The sequence below is a fragment of the Tenrec ecaudatus genome, chromosome 10 (genome assembly GCF_050624435.1).
Source record: "Tenrec ecaudatus isolate mTenEca1 chromosome 10, mTenEca1.hap1, whole genome shotgun sequence".
In the NCBI taxonomy this organism is placed as follows: domain Eukaryota; kingdom Metazoa; phylum Chordata; class Mammalia; order Afrosoricida; family Tenrecidae; genus Tenrec; species Tenrec ecaudatus.
In genome coordinates, this window is record NC_134539.1 from 130,697,592 (window position 1) to 130,720,067 (window position 22,476).

Below are 22,476 nucleotides of genomic sequence, written 5' to 3' on the forward strand. Positions count from 1 at the left end.
AGATAGTTTACACTATGAACTGCACACCACACTACGTCTGCCTCCAGATGACACTCGGGTTCCTGTGATCAACAAAGACTCTTCTCTCTAATCACTGTGACTGCTTCTCTGTTGATGAACAGCTTCCTCTCTGTATGTCTAACCCTGTGTATTGGCTACTTTTTTTTTTCAATTTATTAGGGGCTCATACAATTCTTATCACAGTTCATACATATACATACATCAATTGTATAAAGCACATCTGTACAGTCTTTGCCCTAATCATTTTTTTCTCCTCTTTTCTTTTTTTACATTTTATTAGGGACTCATACAACTCTTATCACCATCCATACATATACATACATCAATTGTATAAAGCACATCCATACATTCCCTGCCCCAATCATTCTCAAGGCATTTGCTCTCCACTTAAGCCCCTTGCATCAAGTCCTCTTTTTTTTTCCCCTCCCTTCCCTTTCCCCCCTCCCTCATGTGCCCTTTGTAATTTATACATCGTTATTTTGTCATATCTTGCCCTATCCGGAGTCTCCGTTCCCCGCTTCTCTGCTGTGTATTGGCTACTTTACACAGTTCTAAATACAAAAAAAAAAACCACTACATGACAATTGGGCAAGGAAGGGAGTAGTTCTAGCACGGTGTGAGGCTTAACCTCCAAGTCTTGAGACCTAACCCTGATGGCAATGAGAAAATAAAGCTGAGCCAGCCTAGAGCGGCCTCTAGTACGGCCCTAGGAGGAACACAGACGGTGCAGGCATCTTCAGAGCCACAGGAAACAAAGTTCCATCCTAGTGTGCAGGACCTATGTGAACACCAACTCAATGTGACAGAACAGCGGCAACGTGCCAGAGACTCACCAGCACTCTACAGCTTTCTCTACTCTCTCTCTCTCTCTCTGGAAGACCTATTCTTTTAGCCTAAATAAATCTATTTCTTTGGGTAACTCAGAAGGGGAAGTTGTCTTCAAGAAAGAATACTTGACCTCCTGCATGTAAGGACAGCAGTTGTTAGAGCAATTAATTAGAAAAATGAGAGCACTGTACGTTAGCCTCGCCTCCAGTACCTAGGTATCTAGCATTTTGCTTTTAACCTCACCAAAGATAGCACATCATTTTAAAAGACAATTCTAAGGAAGTCTAGGAAAGTTAACTACTTGAGTATCCAATCAGTTGCTCAGGCTGCTATTTCAGCTGCAGGGATTGAGGATAAAAACTCAGGACTCCAAACTCAGTGCCATCAAGTCAATTCCAACTCACGGTAATGCTTTAGGACAGAGAAGCATTGTCTCTGTGGTTTTCTGAGGAAGTAAATCTTTACTGGAACAGAAAGCCTCATCTTTTTCCTACAAAGGGACTGAGGGGTCTGAACTGCCAACCTTGAATAGCTTAGCACATAACCTACTATGCCACCAGAGCTCCACTGTAGAATAGTAATCCCAAAACAGGAGTCATATAAAATGTGTAATATAGCCTGGGAAAGAAGATGTGAATCCTTAAAAAATGACAGGCAGATGCACCAAGTGGGGACGAGATTTTCAGTTAATAGTTGAGCAATTATAAAAGCAGGAAAGGCCAATTTAATGCTAAGGCAGCCCAATTCCACAGGAGAGTACAGTGGGCTGTGATCACAGAGGACATGCTGCTCTAACAAGGATGGCAGACACTATTACCAAGCACTGATCAAGTGGCAGGTACTAGGAGGAGTACTAGCACATACCTCTCAATGTGTGACCCTCAAGTTTACACAGAGTTTAACACCAAAAAACAAAGCTTCAAGATTCACATATCCAAATACCTGCATTCAAAGAGGCAAAGTGACCAAATAACTTGATTCCCAAATGCTCAAATTCCTTTTGTTAAATGTTTATTCAAGAAAAAACACATCACTGAACAGTTGCCTTTTAAAATAATGGCAACAGAAACAGGTTCTGGAGTTTGAACTAGTAATCTGGGTTCGTAGTCTGTTTTGGTGCTGTGAATCTCTTGGCAGTCTGGTGAGTCAGAATAATGGTTAAGTACATTTCTAGCTGGGGGAAATGTTCAATTTCAGTTAGAGGTTTATATAAATAAAAATATAATGCTTTTCACATGCAACTTCACAAACCCCAGACACATAATCAAGGCAACTGTGTGTGGGTCCCAGATTAATGAACCCTTTAATAACTAGTAGAATGTACCATTTTATCAATTTTGTATTCTTCACTTTTCAAGTTAGTATTTATGATAAGAGTTTGCAAGTGTTTAAGTCCTTACATCATAGCTAGTTGACAAAGTTGTCCTTCTTGTGTCAGGGGAGACTGAAAAATAACGTATCCCCTCCAATAGAATTCATCTATCATTACTATTATTTCATCATTCCCAAACTATGAGGAATGGAGAGAATGGAATGCATTAGTCAGGACAGATGAATACAAGTCTCATAAGAGGCTGGCACATACTACACAGGATACACCGAGCAGGTCGGGTCCCGGGCACACACCAATTACATATACCTTGGCTTGTCTTTCCCAACAGTGGGCGAGGCAAGGAAGGACCTGGCCCAAACAAACAAGCAAACAAACAAACCTATTATATATTATTTCCTATTTCAATATTGGGAGACTATTGGAACTAAAACTAAGATCCAAGAAGCAGCAATATCGTCATCAATCAGGAGTTTGTGAGAAATGTGGACTCTCAGGCCCCCACCCTAGACCCACTGAGTCAGAATCTGCATTAAAAGTTGAGACAGTCTGGTTTGAAGTGCGATCAAAGGTGTTAGAACCATCTCAGTTGTTTCTAGCACCTCACTGTTTCTCAGAAAGTGGCTGTCCAGAGCAACCCGTGTTTACAATCCCACATGTACGGTTTTCAATAAGGAGGCTACCAGTGAGCTATCGAGCATATCAGCACTGCCTCCCAAGATTTACGACATTAACCCAGCCAACCTCATTACAAGGACTTGGGTTCACAGAGGATTCGTGAAGGTGTCCCAGGGGAAGAATGGGGAAAGGCAAAAGATACGCTTTCACCTTTTCTAAGTACAGTTGGCCCTTGCACAACAGCAGCTGTGACCTGCCCAAGTCCACTTCACAGAAAGATTGTTTAAAAACCAAGAGAACAAGTGATTGCTCCAGCAAAGGGACCACTCAGTAAAAGGTCATCTCTTACAGAAGGGCCTTCTTCAGTGCCATTCCATAACCCCTGAGGAACAACATCGAGTGCCACGGGCCACGCTGGAAGTGCTCCCAGAAAACAAAGCTGTGGCATTACAAGAAAAAGTGCAGCTGCCTGACAGGCAACGGTAGCGTGAGGTCTGCAGCCACTCGCCATTTCAAGGTCCGTGAAATCCACTGGACCATTGCCAAAAAAAGAAAAGGCCATTTCTGAAGCCAACACCATAGCTAAACTAGCAGGCATTAAAGCCTTGCTTTTTGTGAAGGCTTTATCATGAATTGGAAGTACAGCCTTTATGTGGCACTTAACACACATTACAATACATATTACATATAATACAAAATACATGTAAACTGACTCCTTGTTATCTGTAAAGCTTCCAGTCAATAAACTCAAAAGAAACTGTTGTCGAGCTGATGCCACCTCACAGCGATCGGATAGGAGTTCCACAGCATCAGTAGTTAAGCTTCGGAAATTCCAGTTATACGTAGACTAGCATCCAGAACCTCTGGGTTGTTCAAGTGTCAACTGTGGCCAATTCTTCGAAGTATGTCATGTAACACCAAAAGCAGTGCTTCATAGCCTTTCATTATAAACCAAAGCTCTATTATAATAAACACTACATGTAAATTTCCCAAAGATCTGAGAAGTCAAACTTGTCCAGAAAATGTGAAACTTGGGACTTGCAACTCCCAAGTTCATGCTCTTTCTGCTTATCAAAACTGCTTTTCTGGTCTAGGGAGACAGTTCCACTTCAGAGTAAATCAGTTCAGTTTCATTCAAGCATATCATTTCAACAACACAATGACAAAAAAGTGGCTACAAGTATGTCAGCTCAACTCATACTGGGTTGGCAGAATGATCCAGGTATGTTCAAGGGAAACCTTACCTCTCACTTGATGCACAGGTATTAACTTTCCAGCCAGCATATCATAGACATAAAGGACTTTGCTGTGGGTACTTGTGGCTAGAACCTCTTCTCCATTAGCACTAAAACAAGCCTTAAAGATTGGAAACTTTTCCAAATAGATGCTCTGGATTTTAGGATTCGTTTTTCCATCAACCTGTTAAGAAAGTAAAAATGTTTCTCTTGGTTAACTCCATGGATGCTATCTATGCCCGGAAGCAATCATCTTCACAACTATAAATCCTCATTTAAAAGTGCATACCTGAAACAACGACACAGCATTGTCTAACCCAGCAACCATGACCACTTGAGCACCAGGATGAAATTGCACGGATGAGATCCGAGCAGTTGTGGGACGTTCAGCATTAGCATTCTGGCAGTTCTTCATCTATGAAAAAATGAAACTGGAATTGTAATTCAGATGGGTTCCCATACTGTCTTTAGACCCTCAAGAGATATTATAAAACTGCTCAGTGTGCATGGGAATGCTCTGGAACTGAGTGGCAAATGGTTTTATTCTTTGTTCCATCTTTATCAACTGTCAAATCAATCGGTTGGTAGGTCCTCTCACATCTAGAAGCCTGCATCTAGTAAGTATTCTTAAAAAAAATACTATAATCGATAATCAATGCCCATTAAATTACACATATGGAAACTGTTGCGCTAGTGGTAGGTTTTGATGTGTAAATTCTCAACAACACAATAAATCAAAATTAGGAGTACAGAGCAGTGAATTATTTAATGTGGCTCTTCTAACTATAGTCTCTGTAATCCCACCAAAGGACTCTTCTCTGATGGGTCTGGATAAGAAGGTGGGGGAAGATACTGACTGTATTATACATTCAGCTGTGAGTATAAAGTAAATCATTTGAGAGCAGGAAGGGGGAATCTCACTGCCAGCAAAAGCCAGAAATGGAGCATGGCAGTTAGATTTTATGTTAACTTGACCCAGTATAAATGTGTAGGGGTGGAATCCAACCTATTGATCAGGTCACAGCCTGATGATGCCTCTTTGGGATGTGACCTTATCTGTAAGAAAGACAGTGAGGAATTTCTCCTTCCTTGCTAGCCCTTTGCCTTCACCCTGCTGGGACTGTCTGCCTCCAGGGGACGGCCCCATGTGGACTGATAACCATGGAAGCCAACTTCCAAGTTGTTGGCACCCTGCCATGTGTCTACCAACCTTGGATGCACGCAACTCGGCACCCACTGACCTGTGATTTCCCTGTATGTTGCTTCACCTTGCTGTGTCATCAGTCTTCAGCTACATGAGTCAGAAAAGGGATTCACCTAGCATCACATCTATGGATTTGAGTTGGGCTTAGTTGGGATGCTTTTTCAATATAAAGTTACCTCTTGGTAGAAAGTTCTTTCTCACACATATGAGAGTGTCACTGGTTATGTTTCTATAGACAATCCAGCCTAACACATGAAGTGCATCCAAGATGCCTGTGCAGTGAACCTCCTTGATCCAGGAGACAGCAGAGGAGCGAGAGGAGCAGCAGCAGCAAAATCCAGAGCCAGAGCACGAGACAAAGCCACACAGCAGCTAAAGCTGAGTGCACTGGGGCAGGGGGCTGACTGGACACTTAATTCAGGGAGTCAAGTTTGCAGAGCCACGGACTGGGAGCTGAGTGCCTTACGGCTGAGGCCTATAGAGAAGGGCAGGCCCTTTAGAAATGGATTAGAAAAAAAAAAAAAGAAATGGATTAGAGGCCTAAAGGACTGCTAACATATCCAGCCTAAACAGCTATATCCTGAGCATTTCCTACCTGAACTGGATCCTGTTAACTTCCCCTAATAAACCCCATAATCGTGAGCCTCACCTGTTGAGTTCCAAGTAGCCACTACAAATGAATTACAGAACCACACTTAAAACGTGGGAGAACAAAGGAGGAACACTACCTCGTCTGTTCCCCACATACTTCCATGGAAATTTTACTAAAAATTCCTTGACATCCAATGGGAATTTAAAACTCCTATCTGGCTTCCTGGAACCTGTGTCACAGAAAACAGGCCATGGCATGGTCACGGCTCTGCTTATGATTGGCTACAATTGCTTACATTCTCCTCTCAGGGTGCATGATTGCTAGTTTAAGCAAGATAATCTTACGCATCATTTGGACTGTTTTTTCAGGTTCTTTCACTTGGTTTTATGAGGTTTTCCCCTGCATTAAAATGTCAATTATGTATGAAAATTCAGTTATGCATAAAAACTCAATTATGTATAAAAAACATGTTTAGATACACGAGGCTTTGAAATACTTGTGGAAAAATAGAAAAATATATTTGTGGAAAAAGATAATTATGTCGGACAGTGTAAGATATGACAAAATAATAATTTATAAATTATCCAGGGTTCATGAGGGAGGGGGAATGGGGAAGGAAGGGGAAAATGAGGAGCCGATGCCAGGGGCTTACTTAGAGAACAAATGTTTTGAGAAGGATGAGGGTAACAAATGAGCCCCCAATAAAATGATTTTTTTTAAAAAAGATAATTGTATTTTGAAGTCCCTTTGTTTTGCCAATGTTTAAGGAAGGTGAATCCACCCTAGAGGAACTGAATGACCTGTCCTCAGAAAGTGGATAAAAATTTATTTACTATCTCCTGATCATTTAAAATAGAAGATTCCCACCCCCATGTAAATGCAAAGGTCATCAACTTATAATGGGGACAAACACCTGTCACAGGTAGATCTGTCAATTCGACAAGCGTTTAAGGGAAGTACCATATCAGGTAAATTGATTACCACAATGAACAAGCCAGAACAGCTCTGACTTAGTATGCAGCTATTGCCAGGCCAGGCGTTTCTTACAGCTGTTTGTGCTGAAAGAGGAGAAGGGGTCTGAGATGAGAGCGAAGATATGGGCAGAAAAATCAGGAAGTGAAGGAATAAGTACAGGTTATTGGAAAGAACCCTAAAGTTTTCGAAGAGAAATGAAAAGTGGTGTAACCTGATGCTTTATTTTTAAAAGATTCCTCTGGTTACTATATAAAGAAAGGTGTAGGGAGAATTAAAGTGGAAATGGGGAAACCAAGCCCCAAAGCTATTGCAGTACATTAGGTGACACGAAGCTGGTGCTGCTAATGGACAAGAAATGCAGAGGGAGAAATCAAATAGGATCCCCGAAGATTCCTGGGCACATCAATCTCCTCGACACTGTCACGAGAGAGGGAGAAAACCCACAAACGAGGACATATTTAGGAAGACAAATGGCAATCAGTGATATTCCACCCCACTGGTCAGAATCTGTAACGGGGAACCAAACTGAATTTCAGAAGTAGGTGGGTAGGCCCCAACTTCACTGATTCTCACCTTCAAAATTCCTTTTGGAAGAGAAGTTGATGTTGATATGAAATTCCCAGTCCGTTGCAACAAGTCATCTTCATCCTCTTCACTTTCATCTGAGTCAAATAAACCCACAAGGCTGATCTTTAGAATCAATGAGTTTGTCCTATTTCACCTTTTCAGTGTCCCTCCCCATCTTTCAACCTCACTTTTAAAAAAGGTACGACAAGTAAAAGCCAAATAGCAAAATATATTTGAACGAAGGAAAAAAAGCTGATGAAAGAGTTCAACTTAAGGGCACTGAATGTACAAATGTGCTTTCCACAATTGATGCATGTATGGATTGTGATAAGAGTTGTAGGAACCCTAATAAAGTGATTTTAAAAAAACAGAGTTCAACTTAAATGGTTAAAATTAAAACTTGACTGAAAAGAATCCGCACATACATAGCAATGACAACAAAATGAAATAAAAGCAGCACTTTAAAGAGCAGCACATGATTGTGGCAAACCTGGCAATAGGGTGGACAGCAGATGAAGCTAAACGACGCACATGAAAGAGCACTAGAACTTAAGGAAACTGATTAGGACCACGTATGCTAACTTCCAGAAGAGCCAAAAGGCCTGCTGCTTTCCTGGAGGAGATTTTAGGAAGAGAAGTAAAGCAGAGTTTTCAAGAGCCATGGAGTTTAAAGGCAAAAAACAAACAAACCCTAGAGCTGGGAGTCCTCTATTCGTGAGAGGCTCTACCAAACCACCAAGGTTTGGTACTAGGGGTGGCAAAAGGCAATAATGTTGGATAAAAGGTGGAATCAAAGAATTATTAAAAATCTGCCAGGTGCCAGGACCCAGCTGTACATCGTCACAATTCATCCCTGGACAGCTGTGGTGTTGCTGCTTCCCTCCCCCAGCCACCCACCCATAAAGGAAAACAGCAACCAACAAATGTTCTTTACAGAAACATCACAGAAGTCTAGGCTGCTAATAAATAGCTTTTCATATAAAAGGTCTCAGTGAAAAATAGCAAAGCACCAATGAGATATGCTAACTTATCTGAAAACCCAATGAAACAACAGTTGATCTTTACCAAAGATCCAGAAAATGGAGTTTACCAAACTTAAGCTTTAAAATATTATGCTTTGTATGCCCCTAGACAAGATTCAGAATACATCGAGTCAACAACAACTCACAGCAACCCCCTAGGAGAGAACAGCACTGCCCCGTGAGGAATCGCAAGGCAGTGGTCTTTACCCAAGGGGCTCTGGTGGCACAGAGCTGCCAAAGGAAAGGTCAGTGATTCCAATCTACCCAGTAACTGCAGGAGAGAGCGCGAGTGATCTCTTCTCAGACTCAGAAACCCTATGAACTACTTCTACTTTGTCACACAGGGTCACTGAGAGTCTAAATCAACTCAATGATTCCCAGCACCCCAATCGTTAGAGGGGTAGAGTGCCTATCTTTCTCCCCAGAACTACCCATGACCTGTGGGGGAAACCACCACTTTCATCAGGTAGCTCAGTGTGGACCCACTCTGTCACCAGGCGTCTTCTCATCAGAGAACGCAACATCAGGCTTTGATGAGCCTCATAAGCTCAAATAAAGGCAGAATAGGAGTGGGGATTGATTTATTGTCTCACCATCAGAAGATGTTTTCCGCCTATTAGTCTCGGCCCAGGCAGGTACTCCTCCCATGGCATGCTGAAATCTATGTAAAAATACAAACACAAATTTTGTAGTACATTGAAATGGTAATCAATTAGACCAAAGTTTCTTTTACTGTGGGTCATGATGTAACTTAAGGTTTCTGAATGCACAAGGACCAAAAGTTAATTCAAAATCCAACGTGTAATGAATCGTGAGGGTTTTCTGGCAGGGCATGCCCGTGTGGCAAATGCCTCAGGCTAAAATAGGTCGAGTGGAAAAAGTTTCAGCAGCCGTAGGTTAGTCTTTCTTTTGTCCCCTTTAATTTTAATAAATCATTTTATTGGGGGCTCTTACAACTCTTATGACAATCCACACACCAACTGTGTCAAGCTCATTTGTATATATGTTGCCATCGCCATTTCCAAAACATTTTCTTTCTACTTAAGCCCTTGGTATCAGCTCCTCTACACCCCCCACCATCAGTGGTTCTCAACCTTCCTAATACCACAACCCTTTAATACAGGTTCCTCACATTGTGGTGAACCCCCAACCATAAAATGATTTTCATTGCCACTTTATAACTGCAATTTTGCTACTGCTCTAAATCGGGCACCCTCAAAGGGGTTGAGAACCACTGCCCTAGATAGTCTTCAATGTATCTGCAGCTTTGGAAGAACAGAGAGGAACTGCACAGAGACCTTTCATGAACCTCTGACCACCTCAAGTAGTCCTTGATTAATTGCTCCTATCAATTCATCCTAGATCTGGGGAACTGAATCACACAGAAGATTAGAGTACTAGACTAAATCTAAAAGGAAATCACCATAATGGTAAAATAGACAAAATGTCACCATATCTAAATATAATACTTGAACCTTGGAGAAATCCAGAATAGCTAATTAGATGTGTTCTTACGTATGACAATATCATAGGGGAAGGAAAATATTCTTTATCTTAAGTGAGGAACACTTGTTATGCTGCTGTAACATCCACAATGCACCTGTGAAATAGCATGCTAGGTCATTTGGACATTAGTGCAGCCTAGTCCTGGCCTTTTCTTTAAGCATCTCATGCATTCACAGCGATTGTCAAACTGTTGAGAGGGATCCACTTTTACATCTGATCCTTAGTCCACAGCTTAGGAATTTCTCCCTATCTGTTGTAAGTCTCGGTCTCATTGTTGTCAGCCATGTGACTTTCAGTGAACCCAGTCTTTTAAAAGTTTGGAGAAGTTGTGCTGTTTTTGTGAATCATGACTATGACATGCCCAACTCACAAGTAATAGAATTCACTGCTTTTCCACCTTTGTGCTATTTAATCAGCTGTGTTCACTTCCAAACGGACACCTCTCTGCCTCCCGCTGCTGCCATCACTAGCACTGGTTTTACAGAGTTGGGGGATCATGATGCACTTAACAAAGCGAGATAGTGCTAAAATACTCAAGATCGGCTGCTGCTACCTTCATGTTGACGCATACACTATGATTTAGTCAACCTTTTAGACAGAAAGTATAATACATCAACCAGCGACACACATTTACCATGACTACCAAGACTTCGTGTTACAGGTTCTACAAGTACTGCCATCATTATACTCCCGGCAGCACCAAAGACGTAAGATGCACACGGTTCACACAAATCTGCTGCATTCCCTGTGTTCCTACCTGAGTGGGATTTCTGAGTTCATTAATAAAGGCATGGGCATAGCAGGGGTCAGGTATTCTGTGGCACATGACTATTTGGTGACAGGTTAATTTGTCCCCCAAATTTCTTTGTGCTTGTTCCACATTCTCACTTCCCTCACAAAACACTGAAAGTTAGTCATTTCTTCCGGTATTTATGCTTCGCTTCAAAATAGAAACCTGACTTTCCAGGCTGGTAAGCCAAAGACTTTACGAACCAAAATGAGCTACTGGCTATAAACACTTGTTTCAATCCAAGTCAGTTCCAACTAATAGCCACTTAAATACAGAGAACTGACCCACAGGGTTTTACAGGGTATAATCTCTACAGAGCTACCACTGGTGGGGCTGAATCACCAGCCTTCAGTGTCCACTGCCTGCCCAGCCACAAGGCCACCAGAGTGCCGTTGTGCCGTCAGACATCTACCCTGGCTATTACATGCAGAAAGGCACTTACTCTTCTTTCAGTCTCTTCTGAAGCTGGTCTTTCGAAAGCTTACTTTCACTGGCATTTTTCATCATATCTTTCCGAAACCTATTGTTCTTCATGTCAACCCTATAGAAAAACAAACAAAACAGCATGATGTAAATAACTTATAGGAAGTCAATATGAAATAGTTGCTGCCATCAGTATTTTGAGAAGACATCTAATTCAACAATACATGTCAAGATTTAAAAGATGAGAAACATCTCATGTACATGTGATATGTCACTCTTCTTTCCACCCCCCGAAAGTCTCCAATAACCTAAGTGGTTTAAAAAAACATTATAAACAAATGTGAAAACTGGAAGAAAAATTTAAATTAAATCTATTACATACAGGTTTGTACTTCTCAGTACATAAGATGCTGATACATCAAGATAAATACCATATATACTCGTGTATAAGCTGAGTTTTTCAGCACATTTTTAATGCAGTTTTTGTGCTAAAATTAGTTGCTTTGGCTGATATTCAGGTACACTTATACTCGAGTATATACGTTAAGAAAATCTCCCATAGACAAACAAGCAAAACATCCTTTTAAGAAATACTAAAAAAGTAAATAAATAAACTCGCTGCCATTGAGTTAATGCCAACACAGAGACCCTACAGGACAGTGCAGAACTGCCCCTATAGTTCTTTAGAAGGAGTAGAAACCCCATCTTTCTCCTGAGGAGCTGCTGGTGGTTTCCAACTGCTGACCTTAAGGATCTTCACAGCCTAACATGTAACCACTAGACCACCTCTAATTAGTGATTTAAAAAATCTCAGCACAAAGATAAAAAAATCTTCTCCCCATCCATCAAACTGCTTAACTCAGAAAAAGAGAAATCACTGATTATGACAATAGTAAGATGCCGTTCAATGGGAAAGTAAATACTTCTTGGTAGGCTATCTGGCATATTCATCAAGAGTCTTTTTAGTGTCTTTTGACCAAGTAATTAATCAGATAGTCTGTGATTAAGGAATTCTACCTCAAAGAATTTTTAAGGAAGTAATTAAGAGGGGGAATGCAAATCAAAGACGTTTACTTCACTTATTAAAAAGAGGGGTAAAAACTCATCTGTCCAAAAAAAGTATGTATGTTATGGTTATTAATAACACGGCTACAAAATAGCCTTTAAAAATGTTCACCAAAGTTTCTTTTAAAACAAGGGGGAGAGATATTTGATACAGGGGGAAATACTTGGAATTTATCATTAAGAACAAGTCAAAATGTTACATATAAAGTATACATGATGTATGCTAGTTAACTTTAAGACTTCACTGACTCTCGGGCACTGTGAGTCTATATACACAATTACATTTAATCCCCGTAGCCTGATACAAGACCAACTAAACTCACCTTCACCAAGATCATTCCCACTCAGTCACTACACAATGACTATTACCCCTGCTTTACAAATGGGAAACTGTAGGTTCCAACCTTTGCTCCAAGTCATACCGTGAGAATTTAACCAAGTCAGGAGGCAAACTCGGGTCTGATCTAACCTCCGTGCAACCAACCACCATATACAGCACATACAGAGGGGGGAGGGAAGAATGTCAACACGTTGATGATGAGAATGTTCTTGTATTTTTCACTATTTACATTTTTATTCTGGAATAGGCAGACAACTTACATTTCCTCATCTTCATCTTCTTCATCCACCCAAACTGGCTTCTTTTGAAGGGGGAAATGATCTTTTGCTTCATTCTCCACTTCCGGGTCACTGGCATCCTCCTGTACTTGAATCTACAGATGACAAAACATCGTCAAGCACTGAGTTTCTCATCTCCCCCCACGGAAGACACAAAGATCCCTTGCAGTGAGACAGCGTGCGGGCACGCTGCTTTGTAAAGTCTGAAGCCTTCTGGCGAACGACGGGATGGAATGCTACCGCAGTGAGGCGGCCAGGATATAGTACCCCTTTAGATCTAGACAAAGTTAGAAGTCAGTCAAGGAGAAAAAGATCAAGACGGAAGCAACAAAGGGTAAGATGGCACAGCTAGCAAAAGGAAAAACTGCAGAACTGCACAAAGCCTAGGACCAGAGCCCAGCACTAAAAATCACTGTCAGCATGAAGCCCTGCCTCATATTCTTAGAAAGACCTCTTCTTTGTACCCTTAAAAAACTTTATACCACCACCTCTAAATCCAGATCACAGAACATCCCCCCAAAGTGAGCCTGAACTTTCCCCAAATCACAGGACCATTTACTTGTGGCCCACGATTCCTGAGTCCAACAAATCCTACCTGCTACATGCTGATTTTTGCTTCTCTTTTTAAACGTGAAGCTTTCACAACTTAGGCTGTTCTTTTTCACGACTAATAACACTGCCGGTCATCTCTCACGCAGATTGCAGTAGCTTCTCCTGTAGAACAGTTAGTATTGGATACTTGATGGATAAGCATCCATTAACAGAAGAGCCATTTCTCAATGAGACTACTTATTTATCTAGTTTCCCAGGCCTCCTAAACTGCACTCTCACCCTTCCCCTTTAATGCTTTTTCTAAAGTCTCCCTTGTCTCTGCCTGTATGTGACACACAAGGACCACAGGAATGCTGCCCGTTCCTGTGTGTCATCCGGTGTCTAAAACAAGGGCTGGGGGGGAAGCCTCATATAGAAAAGCCCGAATGATGTGAAGTGTAAAAATTTATAATCCTGCAGAACTGCCACCGCCAAAGAGGTTCAGGACCCACAAACAGGCTCTATTTTTTGTTAAATAAGCGAATCCTCAGAGCTTCTTAGAGGAGGGTGTGCCAAGGTGACATCTAGGAAGGTTGCTGAAATACAGATTGCCAGGCTTGAGCCCAGGAATTCGGGTTCCACAAAAGAACTCCACAATCCTTTAGAACAGAGAGACCAAGGACACCTACGATCCTGAGAAAGGAACATCCGAGTAAACCAAGAAAGCTGCTAACGGCCCAAAGCCCAGTTACGTGGAGTCGATTCTGGTTCAGATGGGCAAAGCAGACCAGCCCCTACAGGGTTCCCTGGGATGTAAATCTTTACGGATCAGGCTGCCCAGGACCGGCCGGTGGGCTCGAACTGCAGACCCTGGAAGCCACTCGGAGCTGTCAGGCACGTGTTGAGCGCCCGTGGGGCACCCGCGCGGCGGCTCCCCCGGAGGCGGAGAAAGGCGCGGTCTCGGCCCGGCGGACGCTCGGCCCCGGGCCCGCAGGCGGGGTGCGCGCCCCGGGGCCCCTCGGCGCCCGCTTTCCCGGGCGCCCGCCCACCTGGTTGCCCCCGCCGCCGCAGGTCGCCCAGGCTCCGCCCCCGGAGCCCCGCCGCCCTCCGCGCGCCCCGCCCGCGCGCCGCGGCCTCCCTCACCCGCGGGCCCCGAAGCCGCCGCAGCAGCGCGTCCTCGTCGTCTTCGACGTCGCCGAAGACCAGCTCCTCCAGGCATAGTTCCACCGCCGGCTTGTCCTCCTCCAGCGCCACACGGTTCTGCTGCCGAAGTCGCCTCTCCTCCTCCACGGCGACGGCGACTGCAGAGGTCGCCGCGCTCGGCCGGGCAGGCGGTGTCCGCTGGGATGAAGGGGCAGCCTTTGGGACCGGTCCGCCCGGCCTCGCTCCGGTTCTCCGGCCCGCCTTCATTGGACCCTTCCGGTGCAGCTTCGCTCTGGCGCTCCGGTCCGGTTTCTTCCGGCTTCTCCGCTCCGGCGGCATGGCTGGGTTTGAGGAGAAACGCGGGCGCTCACGTGGACCCTCACTGCGCGTGCGCAGGGACGCCTTCCTGGCCGCCGCCGCTGCGGCCCGGGGGCGGGGCTTGCCGCCAGGAGCGTGCGCGGCTTCTTAGCACGTGACCCAACACTCGTTTCCCTACGTAACGCCCACGCCCCCTCGCGTGCCCCTCCCCCCGTGGGAGTTCCTCTGGGAGGGCCGACCTTCCGGGTGTAGGGGGAAGCGGCGTGACTGGAGTGGAAGAATTTTCCAACACAGCTTGGCAGCTGCGGCACCTCGGGAGGAGTGCGACAAAGCCAGAGTCTGAACGGGGGGGGGTTGAGTGAAACTTTGACTCCATCCTCTGGACTTCTCAAGCCCTTGGCTGAGCCGAAGCCCCGACTTCCTTGCTCACCCCCCTTCATCTTGGTACGGCCCTGAGCTTACGGAGCCTGCCGAGGGTCCCACGCTGGACGGGGGAAAGGAGGGTAAGTAGGGAAGTGGGCCAATCGGGGCGCGGGTCACGGCGCAGGCGCGCTGGGGAGGGAGGGCTATGCTAATGTTGTTGATATCCTGGGGCCACCCGAGTTAAAGGGGGGGAAATCCGGGGGCTGCCGCCGCCGCCACCGGTCTGGGCCCAGCCGGGGGCCCCAGTAGTCGCTGCCGTCCCGGGTACAGGCGCCTGCCCCCAGCGCGGGGAGGGGGCGCCGCGGGCCCGGGGAGCACGGACAACCCCTACCCATGAGGCCCTGATGGAAAACACAAAGGATCTGGTGAGAGCCGAGCGCGGCAGCCGCTTTGTGTGCAAGGTTGGGGGGACGTCCGCAGCTCCCCGGCCTCAGCTCCCAGGCCTGCTTCTCCCTCCCACGCCCCCTCCATCTCCGGAGTCCCCTCCCTCCCCCTACCGGCCGTTAAACGATTCAGGGGCTCCCCTCCCCCCCGGCCCCCTCCGCTCCGGCCTCCCTGGGGTTCTCTCTGCCCCCGCCACTCCTGAGGGAGAAATGTGGAGAAAGTTTGCCTCTGTGTCCCGCCCTCTCTGCTACTCTGCCCGGGGTGGGGGTAGTCGGAGTGGGGAGGCTCTCCCCCTTTTCGGCCGTCCGGGGTGGGAGAGAGCACCCCTGCCTTCCCTCTGAGGGGCACCGGGTTAGCCCTCCGCGGGGGCAGGCGCCTGTCTGCTTTGGGGTCGCTGCCGCGAGGCATTCCGCACGTGGAGGTGGCCGCGTTGAAAGGGGGCGGGGTGGGCACGTGTGGGAGGGAGGGAGGGAGGGGAGGGGTATTGGGGAACCGCAGCCTTGACGGCTCAGCCTCGGGGGCGGGGGCTAGGGGGGGGAAGTGCCCGAAGCCGGTGGGTTTCCGTAATCCTTGAGTTCTCGTTTGTGAAATGCGAATCCTAACGTTTCAGAGTCGGAAGAAATACTAGAGGTCACCCAAGGCAGCCGTCCCCTCTGCAGCCTCCCTGACAAGTGGTAGGTAGCCTGAACTCTGCTGAGACCCCTGCCCACCCTGCGCGGTCTCCCGGCCTCCTCAGAAAGCCCGCTCGCTTCGCCTTCCTGTGGGCCCCGTGTGTGTCTGCCCCGGTGGACCCTCCAGTCTCATTCATGTCCTTGTTAAGTTGCTCCATTTTTTACTTCTCAAATTTTCTCTCACATCCTCCTCACCCACCACCCACCGCCCGTTGGCCTATATTTGTGTGCCAGGAAAGAAGAGCAGGGAAGTGGGGGGAAGCAGGGTTCGAAAGATAAGTGAGTGCCGGCCGCCCAGGGAAACTTGGCGGGGTCACTTTCAAGTGCCCTGACATACGTGTCTGAAGGTGATTGATAGTTCTCCCCAGGAAGCTAAGGGAATTCCGCCTTCTGAGCACTTCACGGCTGTTTCAGCATGCGCTCTCTAAAGACTCAAAGTCCGCTTGCTTGTTGCCTACACCACTTTCCCTGAGGAAACAGAAAATCCTCTCTGGGGCTGGCAGTGAACTTGCTGGAAGCATCTTCTACTAGAGGGATGGATCGAACAGGGCCTCCTCTTCCTTCACCTGGAACCTGGCCAGCTTCCCAACACCCCTCCCCCACAATTCTTTATTCTCTTTTTTAACATGTTTTATGACTTTTGCCATTTATATAACAATGAACGTTTACTTCTCTCCATTCATTGCCATCAAGTCAATTCGAACAGAGTTTGCAGTATTTTATGTATTCCGGGAGTACTGGTGGCTTGGTGTGGATTACAAGTCAGGTTGCTAATAGCCTTATTGTCAGCAGTTCAAAACCACCAGTCTCTCTTTAGGAGAACTTTGAGGCTTTCTATTCCCATGAAGGTGTACAGTCTTGGGAACCTGTCCTATAGGGTCACCAGGACTCAGAATCAGCTCAATGGCAGTAAGTACAATCGTGTAACCAGCACTTAACACCTCGCAGTTGAGGTCATTCCACTGTCCAGTGATTTGGGTTTAAACTATTTTCTAATGTTCTCTTTATGTGGTGAGCTGTACTGCCTCCATTGGATGGGCATAAAAATCCAAGTTAATGTTTTCCTAATGAAGTAACGTGGGAGTCAAGACCTGACAGATGCAAGTAATGTGTTGGGTCTGAATGCTTGAGGATGGATGAGTCTCTGCTTCACTTTGATCTCTGCTCCTCCTTGAAAATGGTAGTGCAAGCATGTGTCCATACCCCACCCCTTTTGTGACTTAAAGAGACAGCTTGCCCTGCTCTTGTGTGCTTCAGCTCCTTTTGTTATTGTTGTCCTCCACATCAAAAAAGTGTTCAGCAAGAAAATGGCTTGTTTTTTGCACCACATCCTTTCTTTGAATAATAAGTAGCTTCTACTTAGACACAACCCCATCCTCAAGCTTCTGGGCACCGCCCAAATTATGGGGAAAACAAAAGGGTTGGGTCCTCAGTATCCTGTAAGGCTATCTTTTTAACCTTGTCATATTTTTTATTTTATTTGGGCTTTGAGATAGGACATTTTGTCTAAATGCTAATCACTAGAATTTAACATGCAATTGGGAGGGGAAAATAAAGAGCACTCTAATTGTACCTGTAAAGTTCTATGTCAGTACAGAGTTGGGAGCTGTTTTCTTTCTTTAAACATGAACTGTCATGACTGAAGTTGACTGACTTTGGAGCCATTAGCATTCTAAACATACTAGACAGGAACAACTGGTTTTATTTTTAAAGAAGGCACTGCTGAAAAATGTTCATAGCTGCTTATGTGTTGACCTGATTAGTGTCCAAACTTTCCCAGGATGTTCAGCTGCTTCTGGTTCCCTAGTTACGTTGGAAATTAAAACAATGTATATTGTTTCAACATTATAATGGTTAAAAGAAGATAAACTGGCATTTAAAAGTGAAAAAACAGCAACATTAAGAGGACTGGGTGCTGACCCACTCAGATAGTAAAAGACAGGAATTCAGTCCATCTTTTAAGTGACCACATGCTCCGGCAAGTCACTGCTCTTTGGATTACTCTTTGTTTCTCAATGTAAAATGTTTGCTAGTGCTGTAAGACTGAGCATTTCCACTCAATAACTTCAAGTCAAGCCAGTCCGTATATTGCATGTTTCCAGTTGTCAAGTCTGGGAAAAGAATCACTCCAGTAAGGAGGAGGAACTTAAAGAGTCACTCAAACAGGCTATGTCTCCAAACACCAAGGCATTCTTACCCATCCAAGTCTACTTTTGATTTTATGCAAAGATTGCAGTTTAGTTTTAGATTTGAATCGTGACTAAACTTTCTTTTGAGGATTTTCCCCCAACAAAATTTAGACTTAAAGTCTCTTCCTTTACCTGTAGGGAAAAAGAAAAACAAAAGTTTTTATTTACCTAAACCCTGAATTTCTAGTGGGACAAGGCCCATCCGAGGGGCACTGGCAGACTGAGCCTTGCAGTGCTACCACTGACTGGCTCCCTGACACACAGCAGGCAGGCTCTGTGCCTCAGTCTCCTCACATTCACAGCTAAAGGAACCTGTGGCTCGTAACCCTTTCACAGGGGTCTCCCGATTCATAACAATAGCAAAATTACAGTTAAGAAGTAGAAAGGAAAATAATTGTGTGGTTAGGGGCCCACCACCACATGAGAAACTGTTTGAGAGGGCCGTGGCATGAGGAAGGTGGAGAACCACTGCTGTAGAATCAGCATTGTCCAGTGGAACTCTCTTCCCTCATGGCTGTTGGGCAATTCAAATGTAGCTAGTAGGACTGAGGAACTGAATTTTTTTTATTTTGTTGACCTAATTTTAAAAGCCACATGTAACTTGTAACCATACTGGACGAACAGTATTTGCCAAACTGAACCTCACGCACCTCTTGATAAAAATATAAAACCTCTCTCCTGAAGGCCTATTGGCTCAGTAGGTCTGCAGTGAGGCCCAAGAAACTTTTTAATTCATGCCCTGGAAAGGTTTATTTTTGTGTTATTTTGATTAGGGAAACAGCATGGGGAGATTTCTGAATCCACGTTAATGTTGATCTTTTAGACCTTCGTATAGTAGAAATGAGAAACTCTGCAAACTGATGAGCCTCCTGCCCCTCGTGTGACCTTGGATGAGTTACCACCTTTCTTGAAACAGGTTTTTCTTTAGGAAGCATTGCCCCTGCCTCTCTAGGGTTTCTCTACGCCTCTGGTCAGATGAGATGACCCGGACTTAATCCATGCACGCTGCGATAATATAAATGACGATACTGAAAATGTGAGGACGCCTTCCCCTCTTCACTGGACCACCAAGTTCCTATTCCTCTTACAGCACTTGTTACGAGTGGTCATCAATTGTCAGATTTCATACCAGTGTTTTCTTCTCCCCTGTTTGGCCTCCGTTTACATCGAGTTGTAGAGCTGGCAGACTGAGTCTCATTCTTTTATCTCGGGCGCTTCCTGTACATATTGCTCAGTCATTATTGGGTAATGACCATCTGTTACTTTTAAACTTCAAAGCTTCACTTTGCTTATTCCAGAATATTTTCTATCCCAAAGAACAATCCCCCTTGTGTATGTTTTTAATCCAGTTGTGTTATTTTTTAATTTATTATTTTATTGGGGGCTCTTACCACAATCCATACATATATCCATTTTGCCAAGCACATCTTTACATTATGTTGTCATCATCTTTTTTTTTTTTTTTACATTTTATTAGGGGCTCATACAACCAGTTGTGTTATTTTTAATACTGTATGGCTGTCACCATTCCGTGAGTAGTCTGTGGGGAAGGAGAGATAATGGAATATTTACACATGTGAATAGCCATCCCCAATTACACTTTTCAAATGTTAAATAGCAAGAGATCATTAGCCTATACATCTGTGTTTTTTAGCTTGTATCAGATCAGTGTATTGCCGAAGAACTTCTTTAACTTTGTTAATAAATAAATGATCGTATTTGATTAGTTAGTTCATGTGCTTTGCACTAGAGACCCAGTATTAGTGTGATTTCCTTTATCTGTAAAGTTAATAAGTTGGTTGTGTGCATTTTAAAAACCCTGTAGGCCACTATTTCAGACTTAATTTTGGCATTGTCATTTCATTTTTAATTAGCATTTCAGGTTCGTAAGCTTCCTTCCAAAGAGCTGAAAGGCCCACTCGTGATTTATTTTATCATACATCTTTCCTTTATGGTAAGTGGTGGCTTCTATTTAGAAGACAGAGAAACTAGGCCACACATTATTACAACCAACGTTAACTCAATCATAGACCTAGAACTTGAACCCAAAGTTCTGTATTTCTTCTTTCCAAGAATTGCTTCCTTCTTGAATTAAATCTTGGACTGTGAGTATTTACTTACAATATTCACTCTCCTTTCGTTCTCCTGGGTACTTTTCACGCTTGATGATGTCGTTGGCATAAATTGTTCTTTTCACATTGAACTCATAAAAACACAAGTGCAGTCATCCCAGACACGTCTTTTCCTCTCCATATTAAGTGTAGACAGAGTGGGGTTGCTAGTGCGGCCCCAGTGAGGTGTCCCCTCTGCTCTGCAGTGTGTTTCCATCTGAATAGGAGACTAGCAACAGTCAGATGGCTTTCTAATAGCTTTCTAGCTCCAACTGAATCTATACATGTTTACCTTCATGAACTGATAATTCGTTCATATTCAAGATTCAAGCCTGTTATTTAAAAAATACACATTCCATGACTAAGTATAAAACTTGGGAAATTACGTGAAACACTAATGGACAGGAAAATGAGTTTTTTCATACCGAAACTATACTATTACTTTCATATGTTCATAGTCCTACATATACAAGTGGTCTTCAAATAGTTCTTGAGAAAATGGAACTAAAAGCGAAAATAATTTTTCTCTGAACTTTTTGAAGCCCCCTCATAGGATCTCAAATATTCTCCATAGAATTTCTCCTTGAACAAATAAATGTACAAATGTGCTTTACACAATTGATGTATCTACAGATTGTGTTAAGAGTTGTAGCCCCTAATAAAATGATTTTATAAATAAATAAATAGAATTTCTCCTAGAGCAGCTTACAGTATTAATGGAGCTTTTGTTGGATTAGAGCAATACATTAATGGTCAACACCTGTTACTCCTTTATATCCTTTGTAGTAAGGAGCGTTCATCTAGCTGGCAATTACAATTGGAAATGAATGCTAATGTTATTTTTATTATATTTTACAACTACAGAGACACCAGTTTTATTTCATTTTATTTTTATTCTGAACTATTGTGTGTTTCTCTCAAGAGAAAGAAAAGTTAAAATCATCCTCCATCCCACATCCACACTATTAGTTTAGCTGATCCCTCTGGGACCTGAATACACATATCAACACAGGTATAGCTGCCACTCCACGGTTCTTCCTGAGAGAGCCTGGTGGCATAGTGGGTTATGCATTCCTCCCCAGAGCAAGCTTAAGAGTACTATAGCTCCCAACATGAGAGGGGGCTTCAGAAAGTAACAGCTTTCATTTCCATGTCTCTGCGAACTTTGTCTAGCCACTACAAGTTTTCCCATACCTGCCCACGGAAAGAGACTACCAGAGTCTTCCCTTTTACCAGTTTTATGAATGATAAGAAAGGATTTTTAAAAAGGATAAAACGTGTACTTTATAAACATTAACTTGAACTTTCATCAAAGGAATGCATGCCCTTGCTTTGACAATAGTAAACAAGACTTAAAAGTGCTCCCCAAAGGGTCCCAGACCGTAGTCATCTGTTCTTCCTCCTGTGGGTGCCATGAGACAGCTCTAAGCTGTCTTGTAGTATTGATCACCATAATTCTAAGCAGGAGGCTGACATTAATCACTGAGGAGTTTCAGGCAAGAACTCATGCTGCCATTGCCATGTAAGTAAAAATGGGCCAGGCACAGCTAACTCAACCTGACTCACTGGAAAAGTATAGGGGTGTGGAGAACGTAGAGGAAGCAAATGACGCACACGCACACAGTAATGAGCACCCCAGAAAGAGGAAGTCCAGTGCCTAAATTCCAAAATACTGAACAGAGCCTGGGGTTTGATAATTCACAGCACTGACTACAAGAAAAGGTCTTGAAATTAAGTAGGATCTGGACTGGCAGCCTGGAAGAAACGTTGCTCCATAGGGAAGGGGTGGTCTCCATTGGAGACATGGCAATGAAGAGCAAGAAGGAAGTGAAGACAAAAAACTAAGGACCCTACAGAAAAAAACAAAAGAAATGAAAGAGCAAGTGCCTTTGAACTAAGAACAAAAGCAGAG

The 22,476-nt window shown here is 44.1% G+C and overlaps 2 protein-coding genes across 5 annotated transcripts in view; one reads left to right on the forward strand and one right to left on the reverse strand.

Annotated features, from left to right (window-relative positions):
- The window catches only part of UTP18 (UTP18 small subunit processome component), a 36,103-nt gene extending 21,238 nt beyond the window's left edge, over window positions 1-14,865 (reverse strand). The window contains exons 1-7 of the mRNA XM_075561591.1: window positions 14,469-14,865; window positions 12,777-12,889; window positions 11,131-11,229; window positions 8,986-9,053; window positions 7,377-7,465; window positions 4,322-4,447; window positions 4,042-4,216 (exon numbers count right to left, since the gene is read on the reverse strand). Of these exons, the coding sequence (XP_075417706.1) occupies window positions 4,042-4,216; window positions 4,322-4,447; window positions 7,377-7,465; window positions 8,986-9,053; window positions 11,131-11,229; window positions 12,777-12,889; window positions 14,469-14,807 (1,009 nt within the window). The 5' untranslated portion in view covers window positions 14,808-14,865. The remainder of the gene's footprint in view (window positions 1-4,041; window positions 4,217-4,321; window positions 4,448-7,376; window positions 7,466-8,985; window positions 9,054-11,130; window positions 11,230-12,776; window positions 12,890-14,468) is intronic.
- A 160-nt stretch (window positions 14,866-15,025) lies between these two features.
- Window positions 15,026-22,476, forward strand: part of MBTD1 (mbt domain containing 1) — a 60,238-nt gene continuing 52,787 nt past the window's right edge. For 3 of the 4 annotated variants that reach the window (XM_075561588.1, XM_075561587.1, XM_075561590.1), the window contains exons 1-2: window positions 15,345-15,574; window positions 16,204-16,267. The gene's annotated coding sequence lies outside the window, so the exon portion shown is untranslated. Of the gene's footprint in view, window positions 15,290-15,344; window positions 15,575-16,203; window positions 16,268-22,476 lie in introns of those variants that run through there. The other variant, XM_075561589.1, reaches the window with a different exon arrangement.